General features: G+C 40.5%; 1 protein-coding gene across 1 annotated transcript in view; it reads left to right on the forward strand.

Annotated features, from left to right (window-relative positions):
• Positions 1-10,159: 10,159 nt before the first annotated feature.
• PFKFB3 (6-phosphofructo-2-kinase/fructose-2,6-biphosphatase 3) overlaps positions 10,160-15,336 on the forward strand; it is a 54,929-nt gene continuing 49,752 nt past the window's right edge. Inside the window, exon 1 of the mRNA XM_075273954.1 lies at positions 10,160-10,261. Coding sequence (XP_075130055.1) covers positions 10,246-10,261 — 16 coding nt within the window. The 5' untranslated portion in view covers positions 10,160-10,245. The remainder of the gene's footprint in view (positions 10,262-15,336) is intronic.

Here is a 15,336-nt window from a genome sequence, read left to right on the forward strand (position 1 = left end):
TGCTGGCATTTCAGGGGCTCTGCAAAAGTGGCATGACTTCTAAACCAAACTGTTTTCCAAAATAACTCTTCTTTTCTGTGCCCGGCTGAGCCCAAACAGCAGTTTATACCCATATATGACATTATTTAAGTACAGTACGTATCCTGGGTACAACATGTCATACATGTGGGCATAAACTGCTGTTTGGGCACATAGGCTTTTGGAATACAGATTTAGATTGTTGGTTTTTGGACGCCATGTCACACTTACAGAGACCGTAAAATTGCCCCTATAAAATGATTTCACTTCTTGGGGAGTTCCAGTTTAATGGCACCTTCAAGACTCTGCAAAAGCAACTTGGCGTCCAGAAAGTCCCTCTAAATCTGTATGCCAAAAGCTAAAAAGTGCAATGCTCCTTCCCTGCTGTGTGCCCAAGCAGCAGTTTACACCCACATATAAAACTTTTTTTTGTACTTGGGATACCTTGTCTCGTGGATCTACACACTGAGATGGAAGCAGATACCGTTGAGAGTTTTCAAAATGTAAAGTTGTATGTGATGGCCTTTAGAAGAAAGGAACTATAAACTGACTGATTTGTACAAGTAATGTAGTGTTCACACTTGTACACCATGAGTCCACCTAAATCCCCAGAAAAACTGCATGTGGGACGGCAAACCGCCGGTGACCATATGCAGCTTCTCCACCGTGAAACCGTATTTTTGTTTGTATCCATGCAAAAAAAAAAAAAAAAAATCTGCATGTACAACTTTGTTTCTGCATTTAAAAAAAAAAATGGCTTCACAGTGGAGAGGCTACATACTGACACCGGCGGTTTCCTTTAAAAACCCATTGAAATTAGTTGGTTTTTTTTTTTTGTTTTTTTTTTTTTTTTTAAATTGAATGATAGTAAGCCATTCCTATGCAATTTTTCCGGAGATTTGGGCAGAATCACGGCAGACAGGTCAAGGCACATTGGTCATATCTTATGATCAGTCAGCATAAAAACTCTCATCCAATAGTGGAATACTGTAATTACAGCAGTAAGGGCGGGTTCACACCTGCGCCTGAACTCTGTTATGCAGGTTTCCGTTTTCTGCCGGCAGAAGACGGAAACCTGCATTTACTGCCCGCCGGTGAGCGCCCGTGAGCGTTTTATGCTCTCCGCGGCAACACTTTTTTTTTTTTTTTTTTTTTTTAATTGGACACAAATTCCTGCATGTCCGACTTTTTGTGTCCGGTTAAAAAAAACCCAAAAAAACCAGCATCATTTACTAATATTGGACATTTGTTTTTTCAGCTTGGTCAATGACTATAATGATGCAGGTACTGTTCTGTTTTCTTATTACTCATGGGTGGCATTTTTCAGGGTTGGAATTGACGTTTTTGTCTTGTTTATACATAAAAATTGGAAATTCAATAAATATGACTAGACTGTTAATATGGCATGCTTTCTATATAGTCACATTTAGTTTGAGCGCAAACAATTATGAATCTATTGTGAAGTAGGTATAAAAATAGTCAGAATTTTTTTTTTTTTTTTTGTGCATCATTTGCCCGGTGACAGTGGATTTGACATTCCACCATTTAGTGCTTGGCTGTAATTTAGTTAGAGCTATTTGATTGTATTGTGAACTGGTTTAAGAACGGACATCCGTCACTTTAATTGCTAATATTGTCACCTCTGACAGACTATTGAAATAGATTCTGAGTTTGGCTTAATTCAATCTGGATTTTCTTAGAATACCTTTAAGCTACAAATGTAAGTAAATTATGAAGTGACACTTGGCTCTTTTACAAGATGATGAAGATTTGTGAGGTAAAACTAAAGCAAATCAAATATTTTCTTCTATGGATGAGGTACTTCATTTGGTTCTATGGGGATGTCACCATAGAACCAAATGGAAGGCCCCAAAAATTTGAGTTTTCCATGTGACAAATCAAAGAAACTTCCCTTTAGTGCCACATCGTACCACCACATTTGGAGCTGGAAATACTTAGTCTTTTTAAAACAGATTTCCATTTTAAGCCACTGTATGACTTTAGTGCACGTTTGTATACTTCATCTGCTACCTAGCAAGCTATGCTACAGAAAGTCAGCGTTAAGGGACTGGTGTGACACTAAATACTTCATCAGGCACTGTACATATGGTGCTGTTCTGCCCTAGAAATTCCTTAAATGAATATACCGCTTCTGAATGTATATCCTTATCAGCCACTTATTTATATGTGCCGTTCATTTGTTAGAACCTTAGACCAGGGCCCTATGTAGTGTAAAAAGCATTGCGTTTTTGTAAATCGCATCATGTCAATTATACCTACGAAACAATGTTGATTTCCATATAGGTTTAATAGGGACAGAAAGTCCGCAGAGGAAAACCATGCAGACTTTCTGTGAAAAGCACTGCGGATAAAAACATAATGTGCTTCTGGTGCTTTTTCGCTGTGGCTCACTACCTGTGGCCTTAGCCTTAAAGAGGACCTTTCACCACTTTTGGGCACATGCAGTGTTATATACTGCTGGAAAGCTGACAGTGCGCTGAATTCAGCGCACTGTCGGCTTTCCCGATCCGTGCCCGGTGTAAAGCGCTATCGGTCCCGGGACCGTAGCGCTTTAGTGTCAGAAGGGCGTTTCTGACCATTAGCCAGAGACGTCCTTCTGCCTCGCGGCGCCAATCGCTCTGTACTGTGGAGCGGGGAGGACCTCCCCCCTCCCGCTCCTGATAATGCTCGTCTATGGACGAGCTGTGCGAGCAGAGGGAGGGGGCGTTCCTCCCCGCTCCACAGCACAGCGCGATAGGCGCCGCGAGGCAGAAGGACGTCTCTGGCTAATGGTCAGAAACGCCCTTCTGACGCTAAAGCGCTACGGTCCCGAGACCGATAGCGCTTTACACCGGGCACGGATCGGGAAAGCCGACAGTGCGCTGAATTCAGCGCACTGTCAGCTTTCCAGCAGTATATAACACTGCATGTGCCCAAAAGTGGTGAAAGGTCCTCTTTAAGTAGTTTTGCCAAGGTAGGTGATATGTCTTATCACTAGGACCCCCACAAATTATGAGAACAGGGTTCAGAGTCTGCAACTGTGGTGTTCTGTTCAGACATGGGGCCTTGTGATCAATGGTGGAGCTTCTACTAATCAAACCCTTGTTACCTATTCTGCGGGAAGGTCAGAAGTTATGATTCTGATGAACTTTATCTAAAATGAGAAACAGGCCCCCAGGGTATAATTCATTACTGCAATGATTCTGAAGCTGGATTCCATAGAAACCCACCATGGGTGCCATGACACTGCAGGGGAAGATGTCATGTGACTGCAGTATTGATGTCAACTCAGTATCCTTAGCCTTAGGCTTCCTGCTCCACCAGTAAAATTGTTACTAGTCACATCTATAGCTTGGTACAGCTTTGCTGCATCTTACCAGATATTATAAGAGGAGCAGAGAGCTCCAGTGGAATGGTGCTTCCTAAGTATTACTCAGTTTTGTATTTAGTTGGCACAGCTACAGCCATCACTAACAGTATGTTCACCATTACCAGGTATAAGATGATTTTTTTAATATGTGCTTGATGGAGAGTGGTTGGGAGAGACATATTGGATGGTGTAGCTTTGAGGATGCATTCACACATTGTAGTTGAAATTGCATTGTAAAAATTACATGCGGTTTTAAAGAGGTTTTCTACTTTTACTAGTGAAACAAAGTTAATATATTTGTAGTGGTTTTTTTTGTATTTTGGTTGGTATAAATTATTGGGTTGGGGTGCTTTGAGGAAAAATTTTTTCAGGATGCCCCAAGTTGGAAAGGGTTAGGAAACTCTGGATTACAGAAGGCCAATTCATGCAAGGTTCACACTAGCACAGTGTTCTGTGTTGTTCGGGTCTGCCAGGGGACTAAAACAACGGTTACACATGAACACTGGCGGACCCTATTGAATAAAACGGGCCAGCCAGGTGTCTGCCATTTCAAAACTGAAAGCAGCAGGACTTTTCTCTCCTACAATTTTCAGCGGTTTCTGCGATGGAGTCTTAGGCAGCGGGTGATAATGAAAGCCAAAAATGTTCCAATCGTATGCTTTATCTTTTGAAATGTCTGGAACTCTATGGGTGCCATTGCCTGCTCTGTAGATCCTATTAGTCATGAGATCTAAGCTCAGAACCTGCAAACTGCAGCTATGGGTGAGTCTATTAAGCTATACTTGGACTGTGCTGTTGAAAACAGCAACTAAATCAGTGGAAACCCCATTTACAGGTCACAATGTGCTAAAACATAGCTTTTTTTGAACATTTTCACACAATGTGTAACCAGCAGTCAGTTGGTACATCACAGTAAAGTGAGGATAATTGTACGTTTCCTAGTTGTGTTTGCTGGGAGAAAGATATTCATCTTATTCCTCTGCCATCCACTTCCTGTAAATACACTTGTTCCCAGAGGTGTTTCATGAACTATAAATAAGGATAGAACATTGTGTTCAGGTCCCTGTTGTTCAGGATACCTTGGTTAGATGCTTTGTTACTGTTCTAGAATCAGAAGACACTGTGTACCTTGATAATTCATCTTGACAGGGACTATAACTGGATAAGAAGCCTGTGCAAAGCAGTAATCAAATTTACACCTACATTAAGGGAGGTTCTCAGGCTAAAAATATTGATAACCTAACTAAAAGGATAACTAAACATTTGGACAACTTTTGATTTTCTGCCACTATTTGTTAACAAGGTATATTACGAAATTTATGACACAAATTGCGTCTCCTTTATGTGAAATCCTGCATTTGTTTCCCCGTTTCTGTATTGAGAGCTGTTTCTGCCTCACTGAATGTTACTGTGTATGATGTTAGGGAGTAGGGGGGCTTTGTAAACTGTAGAGAAAATGAGAGGAGGGTCACTTCAAACAGTCATATCTCAGACATTCTAAACAAAAAAAATTACAAACTTGTCTATGTGATATGAAAGAGGAAAGTCTCTTAGGATATTTATATGCAGCTGTATAATATATATAAATTTTAAATGTGGAAAATTTTTATATGTGTTATAATGTACTAGCTGTTACCCGCGACTTCGTCTGCGGTGATTGTAGAAGTGGGTAAATAGGTGTGTATAAGGTATGGGATATGAAATGTAACTGTATCTTGTTTTTGCTGTAATTCTGAGAATACGTGAGACTTTTGTGTTGAAGTTAATTTGTATTTGAGCTGCTATACGGTGTTGTGAGAAACTTTACATAGTGACTTTGGGACAGAAGTATTTGAAGTTAACCCTTTCCCGCCGATGGCATTTTTTGATTTTCGTTTTTGACTCCCCTCCTTCTAAACCGCATAACTTTTTTATTTCTCCGCTCCCAGAGTCATATGAGGTCTTAATTTTTCCTGAGACAAATTTTTCTTCATGATGCCGCCATTATTTATTTTATATAATGTACTGGGAAGCAGGGAAAAAATTCAGAATGGGGTGGATTTCAAGAAAAAATGCATTTCTGCAACTTTCTTACGGGCTTTGGTTTCACGGCGTTCACTGTGCAACCAAAATGACATGTCCTCTGTATTCCGTGTTTCGTTACGATTCCGGGGATACCAAATTTATATGGTTTTATTTACATTTTGACCCCTTAAAAAAAAATCCCAAACTGTGTTAAAAAATAATTTTTAAAAAAGTCGCCATATTCCGACAGCCGTAACTTTTTTATACGTGCGTGTACGGGGATGCATAGGGCGTCTTTTTTTGCGGGACTGGGTGTACTTTGTAGTTCTACCATTTTCGGAAAATGTTATTGCTTTGATCACTTTTTATTCAATTTTTTATCAGAATCAAAACAGTGAAAAAAACGGCGGTTTGGCACTTTTGACCATTTTTCCCGCTACGGCGTTTACCGAACAGGAAAAATATTTGTACAGCTTTGTAGAGCGGGCGATTTCGGACGTGGGGATACCTAATATGTATGTGTTTCACAGTTCTTAACTACTTTTATATGTGTTCTAGGGAAAGGGGGGTGATTTGAATTTTTAATCCTTTTTATTTTTTTTATACTTTTTTTACTTTTTTTAAACTTTTTTTTTTTTGCATTTATTAGACCGCCTAGGGGTATTGACATGGGTGGGCGGTGTCACGGATTGTCAGAGCGGTGGGGGTTGGCAAACATGGCTGCTCCGGAGCGTTAAAGAGAGCCTCCTGGAGTATCGTTAAGGTGAGGGGCAAAGTGGTAAAGTATATGTATATGAGATTGTGTGGGGTTAGGGGCGAGGCTGTAGAGGGCAATAGGAATTTTGTGGCTTGCTATGGTCCAAAGTGTGTGAGATTGCAGAGATGGTGGTGTGAGTTTGGGTTTTGTGGGGGTCCTGGCACAAACGTATGTGCGCTATTGTGACGAAAAGTAGCCTATTGTTTAATCGGGTGTATTAACTATGTTTGTGGAAAATTTCAGCCAAATCGGTGGAGCGGTTTTTCCGTGATTGAGGAACAAACATCCGAAAATGCAAACACACAAACACACAAACCCACAAACTCACAAACTTTCACATTTATAATATTAATAGGATAAGTGACATTGTATCATTGTATTGTAATGTTTGAAGTGACACTCCCCTCTGAAAAACCCTGAAAAAAAATGCAGGGTTTCACAGAAAGGATCCAAAATTAACAATATTTGTTAATGAAGTATATTACAAAATTTATTAATGACACAAATACTTACTGAAAATCAAGTGTTATCTGAAAGTTTAGTTACGCTTTTAAGATACAACATCAATATTAGATCAGTGTGTATCCAACACCTGGCACCCCCATCGATCAGCTGATAAATAGAGAATATGGCAGGGAGAAGATAACTCCATTGTCTGTGTCCATTCATGTAAATAGAGCTGATCTACTGTAACCTTTTCTCACAGCTGAGCCAGCACCGGTGTGGCCTCCTTTTTTTTTTCACTAACCCATTGACTTTTAGTGGGAAAGTCAGGTCTGTGAAATCGGAGCCATGTTTCTGATCTGGCGAAAGTAGAGCACTCTCTACTGGTTAATGGATAATGGGCATAACTCATTCATAAACATAGTGTGAATAGGGACTTAGAGATTCAGCTGTCACTGATAACTGAGATCCAAAACACGTTTGTGTGGGCAGAAAAGAGACTTGCTGGGGCCACACGGTGGCTCAGTGGTTAGCACTGCAGCCTTGCAGCGCTGGAATCCTTGGTTTGAATCCCGCCAAAGGCAAAAAAAAACCCCATCTGCAAGGAGATTGTATGTTCTCCCCGTGTTTGCGTGGATTTCCATCCCATACTCTAAAGACATACTGATAGGGAAAAATGTACATTGTGAGCTCTACGTGGGCTCACAATCTACATTTAAAAAAAAAAAAAAGAAAAGAGACTTGCTTTATTACATCTATAATGGTAATGAATTCCCTTCTAGTATAGCCAGAAACCTCCACTTAAAGCTGTGATTGGTGCTTAAGCTAAATAACCGCGGTATCTAAAGTGTACAGGCGCTTCCATCTTTTAGCAATCGCCGCCCTCCAGAATGTCATCGGAGGGCACCGATCGCTTGCCATGATAGCCGGAAGCCTACTGTAGGCTCCCAATCTTTTTATTGCCATAGTTCTATTACACGCTGCCTATAGCTGTCTATTTCCCCAAAAATAAGCCCTAGCATGATTTTTCAGGATTTTTGGAATGTGCTTGAAATATATGCCCTATTCCAAAAATAAGCCCTAGTTACAACTCATTAAAATGGTGTCCAGGCAGGCAAACATGTAAAAAAGTAAATAGAATACAACAGGATAGATACAGTAAACCCTTCATCAAGGAAAGTAGACACCCCAAAAGAATCGGATATTGACTATAAGGGAACTATCTGTACAAGATGGCACTAGTGAGTTATCCACAACAATAAGGGTTGACTACCGATAGTTGTAGGCCCTCACACACAGATTGGGTAGTCCCGCTGGCATTATTCCACTTGTGAGCACGTGTCATGGCTTCTTCTGGTCACCAGGGGGAGCCAACCGCTACACTTGGCTGCAGTGGAATGCTGCTGCAATAGAAAGGGATCTGACAGTGACATGTCTTTGACGGAAGTGACCCAGATCTATGTCCCAGCTCATCCATCCACCCATCCACCATTGGCACTTGCCAACTGTAATTGTTTTGATCTAAGGGGGTCAAGTGAGCGGATTGTTGTTCATGGAAAAAAACAAGACATCTCTTGAAAATAATACATCTTTCAGAGCAAAGGTAATATAAGGTCCTGTTTTATTTTCAGAGAAACCTGGTAGAAGTGAATGGATTTTATTATTTAATGCAATACATTAGTATTGCAGTGATTAGTATGGATGATCAGACACCGTAGGATTTAAGGTCTCCAGCAGTGACGTAACTAGCAAAGAATGGGTCCACAGCATAGAGCCCCCTTTCCTGGCACTCACACAGTGTAACACCCCATTTACAAACAATATTATGTCCCAAAGTGGCCCCTCCACACAGTATTATGCCCAATAGCCGCCCCTTCACACAGTATTATGCCCCATAGTGGACCACCAATGAACAATTATTATACTCTGGGTTCTTTTCAGACTCGGGTGCAAATTATTATTTTTTCGCCCCTTAGATGCAGTGGTCAAATATGAACGCATCTTCTTAAAGATTTCCACTAATTTAATGCCCCCTCTGCCCCCATATCAGCGAGATTGGGGGTGCCATGTATTGCAGTATATAATACTGAAACAGCAATCAAGGCATTCCTGGTTTAGGTTGCCTAGTGAGACATCACAAAAACGTAAAAAAAAAATTGTGTTATGAAAATAATAATAAACAAATTAAGCTACAAAATGTCCATGCCCTATATAAAATTAACTAGCATTTCCCACGACTTCATCCCCCCAGCCCCGCTTCGCTCTGGCGCACTCACTCCCGTCAACAGTCCCGCTTTCCCCCCCGCCCTTTTGCTCCCCTGCCGCGCTGCCACCCTTCCTGTATTCCCCTCACCCCCACGTGGCCCCAGCATCATGCGGCCCCCAAGCTCCTCGGGCCACCACAGTCCAGACTGACCCCTACTGCACAGCCGGCATAGCCCGCTGAGTACAGTCCGCCACCCGACTCACAGCGGCAAAGCCGATGCACGCGCGGTTTCCCGCAAAGGGCGTGGCCCAGACGCTTGGGAGCATGGAGTAGACGTCATGTTCACCAGCGTGTCCAGCGTTCATAGTAGTTTTTTTAGGCATGCCACATAGAAATTTACAGAAAACAAGAATTCTCAGCATATTATTTGGCTGCTAAATGTTAAGGATTTTTTTTAAATATAGATAATAAAGATATAATATTATTATTATTATTATTATATGCAATAAATTTTCTTTCCTAGCAATTGCATGGACCATGACAACTTCATAGCATGTACAGCGAGCCATAGTCATCAGTAAATCTGAATAGTAGTATTGGTAGCTTCGATAATAGTATTCGCTTCAATAATCTCATAGTATGGATTACTGAAATTTGATAGTCACATCTGAAGCTAAGACCACACATTGCGGAATGCAGCTAAAAAATTTTGCAGGAAAAAAACACAGCAGAACATCTGTTTTTTTTTCCCTGCAATGTTTTCCATTTGTGTTTTTCTCAGCATTTTTCTTCCCTTATTAAAGCTATAAGGAAAATGTGAGTGTTTCTGCATGTAAAATTGACATGCTGCATTTTTTATTTATTTATTTATTTTTTAAAAAAAGGTCCATTTTTGAAAACGCAGCTTTTCGACTGTTTTTTTTTTTTCCTCATTGTGGGGCTTTAGCCTTAAAGGGGTTCTATACCATAAAGAAATGTCGCTACTAACGCTGGATGTTGGGCAGGGCTAAAATTTTAATATAAACTTCTACAATTCTGCTTTTGAATAGAGTTTGTTTGTTTTGTGGGGGACCTTTAAGTCAGATTAGGGCCCCACTGAATACACAGGAAGGAAAGAATGTTACACAGTCCAAGTACACTCTCAGAACAAATTGCATTCTCTGCTCAGAAGTTGCATCTAGATTTAGAATATGTTACAAAATTTCATCCCGTCCTATTTCCAGCTTCTGTTGCGACATTTCATGTTACTATTTAACCCTTTCAGGTGTAGCTCTGCTCTTCCTCGTGTCTGGCTAAACTGCTTCCTTGAAGTGACGTGTGAGGAGATTATTATGACCATATATGACTATTTCCTGCTTTCTCTAAGATTCCTACTGTCCAGCCTGCACTAGACTTCCTGCATCTGAGGCTATCTATAGGTCGACAGACTGACCCTTAACCTTAGCCATGGCACACCGAAGAGGTAAGGAGATCGACACCCCACACTGTTTACTGGGAGGTGCAGTTGTGTGAAGGAGGACAGAAAATGACATGCTTAAGATACTGCTAGTAGAATACATAGGGGATACAGTTTTAGGTTTATAAAGTCCAGAATTTCATAATTCTGGAATAAAAAAGTTGCAAGATAAGGATTCGGATTTTTGTCATTTTGTGACTTTTTACATGTATAAACCAGTTTTGAGAACTTGGTGCTAAAGTGGGCGTGCTTAGCCTGTAGTCCAGATTTATTTATTAGAATTGTTACAATCTTGCCCTAGTAAGCCATTGCTCTAGAAAGCTGTGTAACATCTTAGGACAGAAGTGTTACCTTGTACATGCGCAAAGTTCATCAAACAGCGTGCAACATTTGATACATTTGCAGCAAGTTTGTCTACCACAGACTCCATTGATTTTAAGGCTAAGGCCCCTGTTGCGAGATGCAGCAACAAACACTACAGATCAACTCCAGTGGAAAGGCATCACAGTTTTTATTCTGCAACATTTTCATTGCATTTTTGCAGACGTTTCCTCTGCAGACTTTATGCCTCTATTATACCTATATGGAATTATGAACATTATGCTAAAATCAGCTCTATTAATACTGGTGCTTATCTTACAGCATGTGCTAACCATCTCAGACTACATAGATATCTGTATTGTTTCTGGAAAGTCTCATCAAAATCACAGACATTAAAAACATTTTACAGAAAGGGTTGAAGATGGCTAAAAATAAATATAATGCTTATTACATAGCAATTCCTTCACTTGAACACATTAGCAACATTAGGCAGCGAGAACAGGCAATAGTCAAACAAGTTGTCATTCTGTTTTAGTAAAACTTTGCATTCCACAAATTCCACACTGCTGTAACATCTTTTATTACAACTCTGTTTAGGTCTGTCCTCAGTTATTCCTACTGGAAATGTATGAATAATTTGGTGTTACCAATCCCCTTGTCACTAGAGTGCATCCTTACACAGTCTGACACTGAACTTACTGTCTGTAAGTTAGAGTATGGAGCAACACCTAGTTTCTGCAATGCACTTCCAACTATGAAACTGTGTAGTAGTAATATTATGGCAGGCACGTGGTTAGGGAAGGGCAATCACCTACTTTTATATATTTAGACAGAGTTAGGGCAGTGAAATGGACCTTTGCCCTAGGTGAAGGAGAGCCTAGCTACAGCTCATGGAATGCCCAGCCCTTCTCATATTACTGCCTGATGGGCTTATAGACAGTAAAGATATGGCAGCGATAACAGGAAGTGAATGAAATATAATGAACTTACTTTAGTGTCACAGGTTTGAATACATCTATAATATGGTTTGTTTAATAGAAGACTATTTTTATATGGGTTTAATCGCAGGGATGTGCCAAACACTAAAGAGGACAACATAAGTGAACGTTTAATATTATTGTCAACTAGACCAGCTAGGCAGAAGTTTAATAACTGTGTAGTGAACAGCTACAAGGGCTAAACTGAAAAATAATTCTGGACAAACAATGTATTTTTCTGTATATGAAAATCAACCAGAATTCTTATGCGTGATGTATTACTTGTACGCAGTTAGCGCTAGAGATGGGTGAATGAATGGGTCCGCACCAAGCATGATTCAATCTGAATATTATAAATTGTTTGTTTTGTATGAAATTGATAAAATGGAAATTCATCTTGGACAAACTAAAATGGCCGCTGCATTACACTCTGGGCTCTCTATAATAGGTGGAGGCCCGGGGAGGTGAAAAAAAAAAAAAATCATACTCACCTTCTCTTACCTCTTTTTGACCTCTTTGTGGCATCTGGCACTCTCCAGATGACGGCCTACACTCTGTCAGCGGTGAAATAGGCACGCTGAGGGTCATGACTTTATGATGCTTGGTGTGTCCATGTGACCGATGGTGGCCCAAGCAGTGAGCAGGGGCTGACAATGTCACTGAAGAGCGCTGGATGCCGCTAGGATGCCCAAAGGTGTGGTTCGTACCGAACTTGTTGGACTAGAAATTAGAGATGAGTGAGTAGTATTCGATCGAGTAGGTATTCGATCGAATATTACGGTATTCAAAATACTCGTACTCGATCGAGTAACACTCGCTATTCGAATGGAAAAGTTCGATGCAGAACCAGCATTGATTGGCCGAATTCTATACAGTCGGCCAATCAACGCTGGTTCTTCTCCTACCTTTAGAAGTCTTCTCTGTGCAGCTTCCCCGTGGCGTCTTCCGGCTCTGAATTCACTCTGCCAGGCATCGGGCCTGGGCAGAGCCGACTTCACATGCCCGCACTACAAGAAAATGTAGTGCGGGCATGCGCAGTCGGCTCTGCCCAGGCCCGATGCCTGGCAGAGTGAATTCAGAGCCGGAAGATGCTGCGGGGAAGCTGCACAGAGAAGACTTCTCGGAGGATCCAGCCTGACCCTCAATCGTGGACTTGGTAAGTGTAATTTGATTGAACGTTGCCTAACCCTGAAACGAGCATTTTCCCCCATAGACTATAATAGGATTCGATATTCGATTCAAGTAGTCGAATATTGGGTGGCTACTCGAAACGAATATCGAATATCGAACATTTTACTGTTCGCTCATCTCTAATAGAAATGAATTAGGAACCTGCGCACAAAACAAATCTCAAAAGATTCGCTTAACTTTAGTTAGCAACAATAACAATGCAATACATCAATATCATACCCAGAGATTACCAGAAACTTTCACCCTAATATTCAAGGTTTTAACCACTAAACTACTCAGGACCACCAAAATATTACTAACCATAAAATCACCCTATGTAAATATACAGTATATGATGTAATACATGTAGGGAGTTGTCAAAGTAAACACTGTAAGCAAGTGTCAATTTGTCACATTCGCCAACATATTTACCCTATATCCACATGACAGCAAATATCAGCCGTGTGATGGCACTTATATGTTATTTTGGGCTATCCACAAGTCTGATATTTTGACGCCTTATTGTAATGGATTGTCAAAACATAGTTCATATTCTATTTTTTTAACTATTTTCACGGATCCCTGCCATTTCTAGTTACTAGTTCTTTTCAATCCATCAGAAAGAGAAATATAGACACGATGCAACACCTTGTAATAGACGTCATACCTTGACCATAGGCTGCAATACTCATATGTTAGACAGAGACCATTTCCTACCACTCCTTGTCTGGGTAAAAGACAATAAAGATAAAAGTAATGTGGTAATATGTCAGCAATGTTTTCTTGTACTTCCGTAAAATGGGAATGCATTCTTTTATAAGTAGTAGATCTATTATTGCTAACAGTGTCATTTTCCATGAATAAAAGGTTCATCTACATAAAGCAAATGTTGTATTTCTATAGCAGCTTGTACATGACCCTGGGGGAATTCATTAGAGATTGTACAAATCTGCTATTTCCTTTTTATCTGTCTATCCTTATCAGTGTAAATAAAGACTAAGTAGTGGAAGAGGCAGGCAAAGCCATCATAGTCCATCATATCCTGCAGGATGTGCTATATTCCTAGGTGCACTTAGTTTTATCTGCTATATCCATTCATTATTTGCAGAGATGGATACTTTCATTGTAAGGCAAATATTACTGATTTTCACACAGCTCTTAATTGTATATTGTAGTACCTGGTTTGGCCTCTTGTTGTCACTATTGCAAAAAAGTTGTTGAGAACATCACAGGGTAACATTGTATGGCTATAAGTCTCATAACCTGCTTAGTGTAAGCTGCAAAGTGTTTGATTGTTATTACTGATACCCTGATCCTGTGCTTGCTGTTGTTTCCTATAATACAGGCCTACCCTATATAGTGCATATTGCAAAGTATTTAACATGCTCGAAACCAATTAAAGGGAGTCTGTCAGCAGGAAAAATCGGTATCTAACCAATGACAGTACCTTGCAGGGCTGCGTCCACACTTTCCAAAGATGTCTATTATTTTACATTGCAGCTCCATTTTTATGAAAATAAGTGTTCTAGGGATTTTAGGGGTGTTTCATCTTCTGCCAGGGCTTAACTCTTCACTCTAGACAACTGCTCCAACTGCAGACAAAGTGTGACAAAGTGGTTGTTATTCAAGCAATGGGGGGTGGATCTGGGAGGCAGTATGGGGGTGATTAGAGCACAAAGTGAAGCCTCAGTATGAGAAGAAATGCCCTTAAAGCTTTATAAGATACTGTCATTGATGTGATACTGATTTTACTGCTGATAGACTCCCTTTAAACTTTATTGTAATTCCGAATTATCTTGTGTTTGCTGTATACAGCAGCCTATATTTTGTTCATAGGATACAGCTAATATACATATGCCCTGCTTCCTCGCAATTTTAGGTTTACTCTGGCAGCTGAAAGAATCCATATCAAGCAAGTCAAGTGCACAAAATTTAGAGTAACAGTTTGATGCAGATTTTGGTGACTGTTGTTGCAGGAGTAAAGTGGGGTGAGGGATTTTTTATGAATATGCTGCACTTGTCAGAAACAGGGCCTATTTTGTTCACCTGTTCAGCAGCTAACTTGTGAGTGACTATTGCTGGCCAAATTCAAAGACTAAGTGCTCTCAATGAAATTTCATACCACACGAAATGTTTGGTATAAGAATCTCTTTCTTAGTCTGAGCAGTGCACACAAAGAGAGAGAGCTTTATTATACATCAAGGTTTTTATAGCCACATACAGGAAGTAAACAAACAGCAAGCTCTGATTGGTTGGTTGAGGTATCCGCCTCCTGTGACATCAGTTCCAGGGCACTACCTCCAGGAAGTGATGTAACTTCTTGCCGTGTGGCTTATCTGATGTCATTTCCTGTGGGAGTGACTTGTCGTGATTCTGTGATGTAGTTCCTGTGGGTGTGCCAAGTCCTCCCATGCTCTCATGGGAAACCCTGTATAATCTCACTGTGTCCACATGTTTAGGCCTACACCTGAGCACAGTATAGAGGCCATCTTGTCATGATGTCTGATACACTGTCAAAAGCCCATAACCCACAGGAATGTCTTTGCAGCCTCAATCTTCACAATCCCATGCGTTCATTACAGTATATACATATAGCCTAGTATACAGCTTTGA

The sequence above is a fragment of the Leptodactylus fuscus genome, chromosome 5 (assembly GCF_031893055.1).
Source record: "Leptodactylus fuscus isolate aLepFus1 chromosome 5, aLepFus1.hap2, whole genome shotgun sequence".
In the NCBI taxonomy this organism is placed as follows: domain Eukaryota; kingdom Metazoa; phylum Chordata; class Amphibia; order Anura; family Leptodactylidae; genus Leptodactylus; species Leptodactylus fuscus.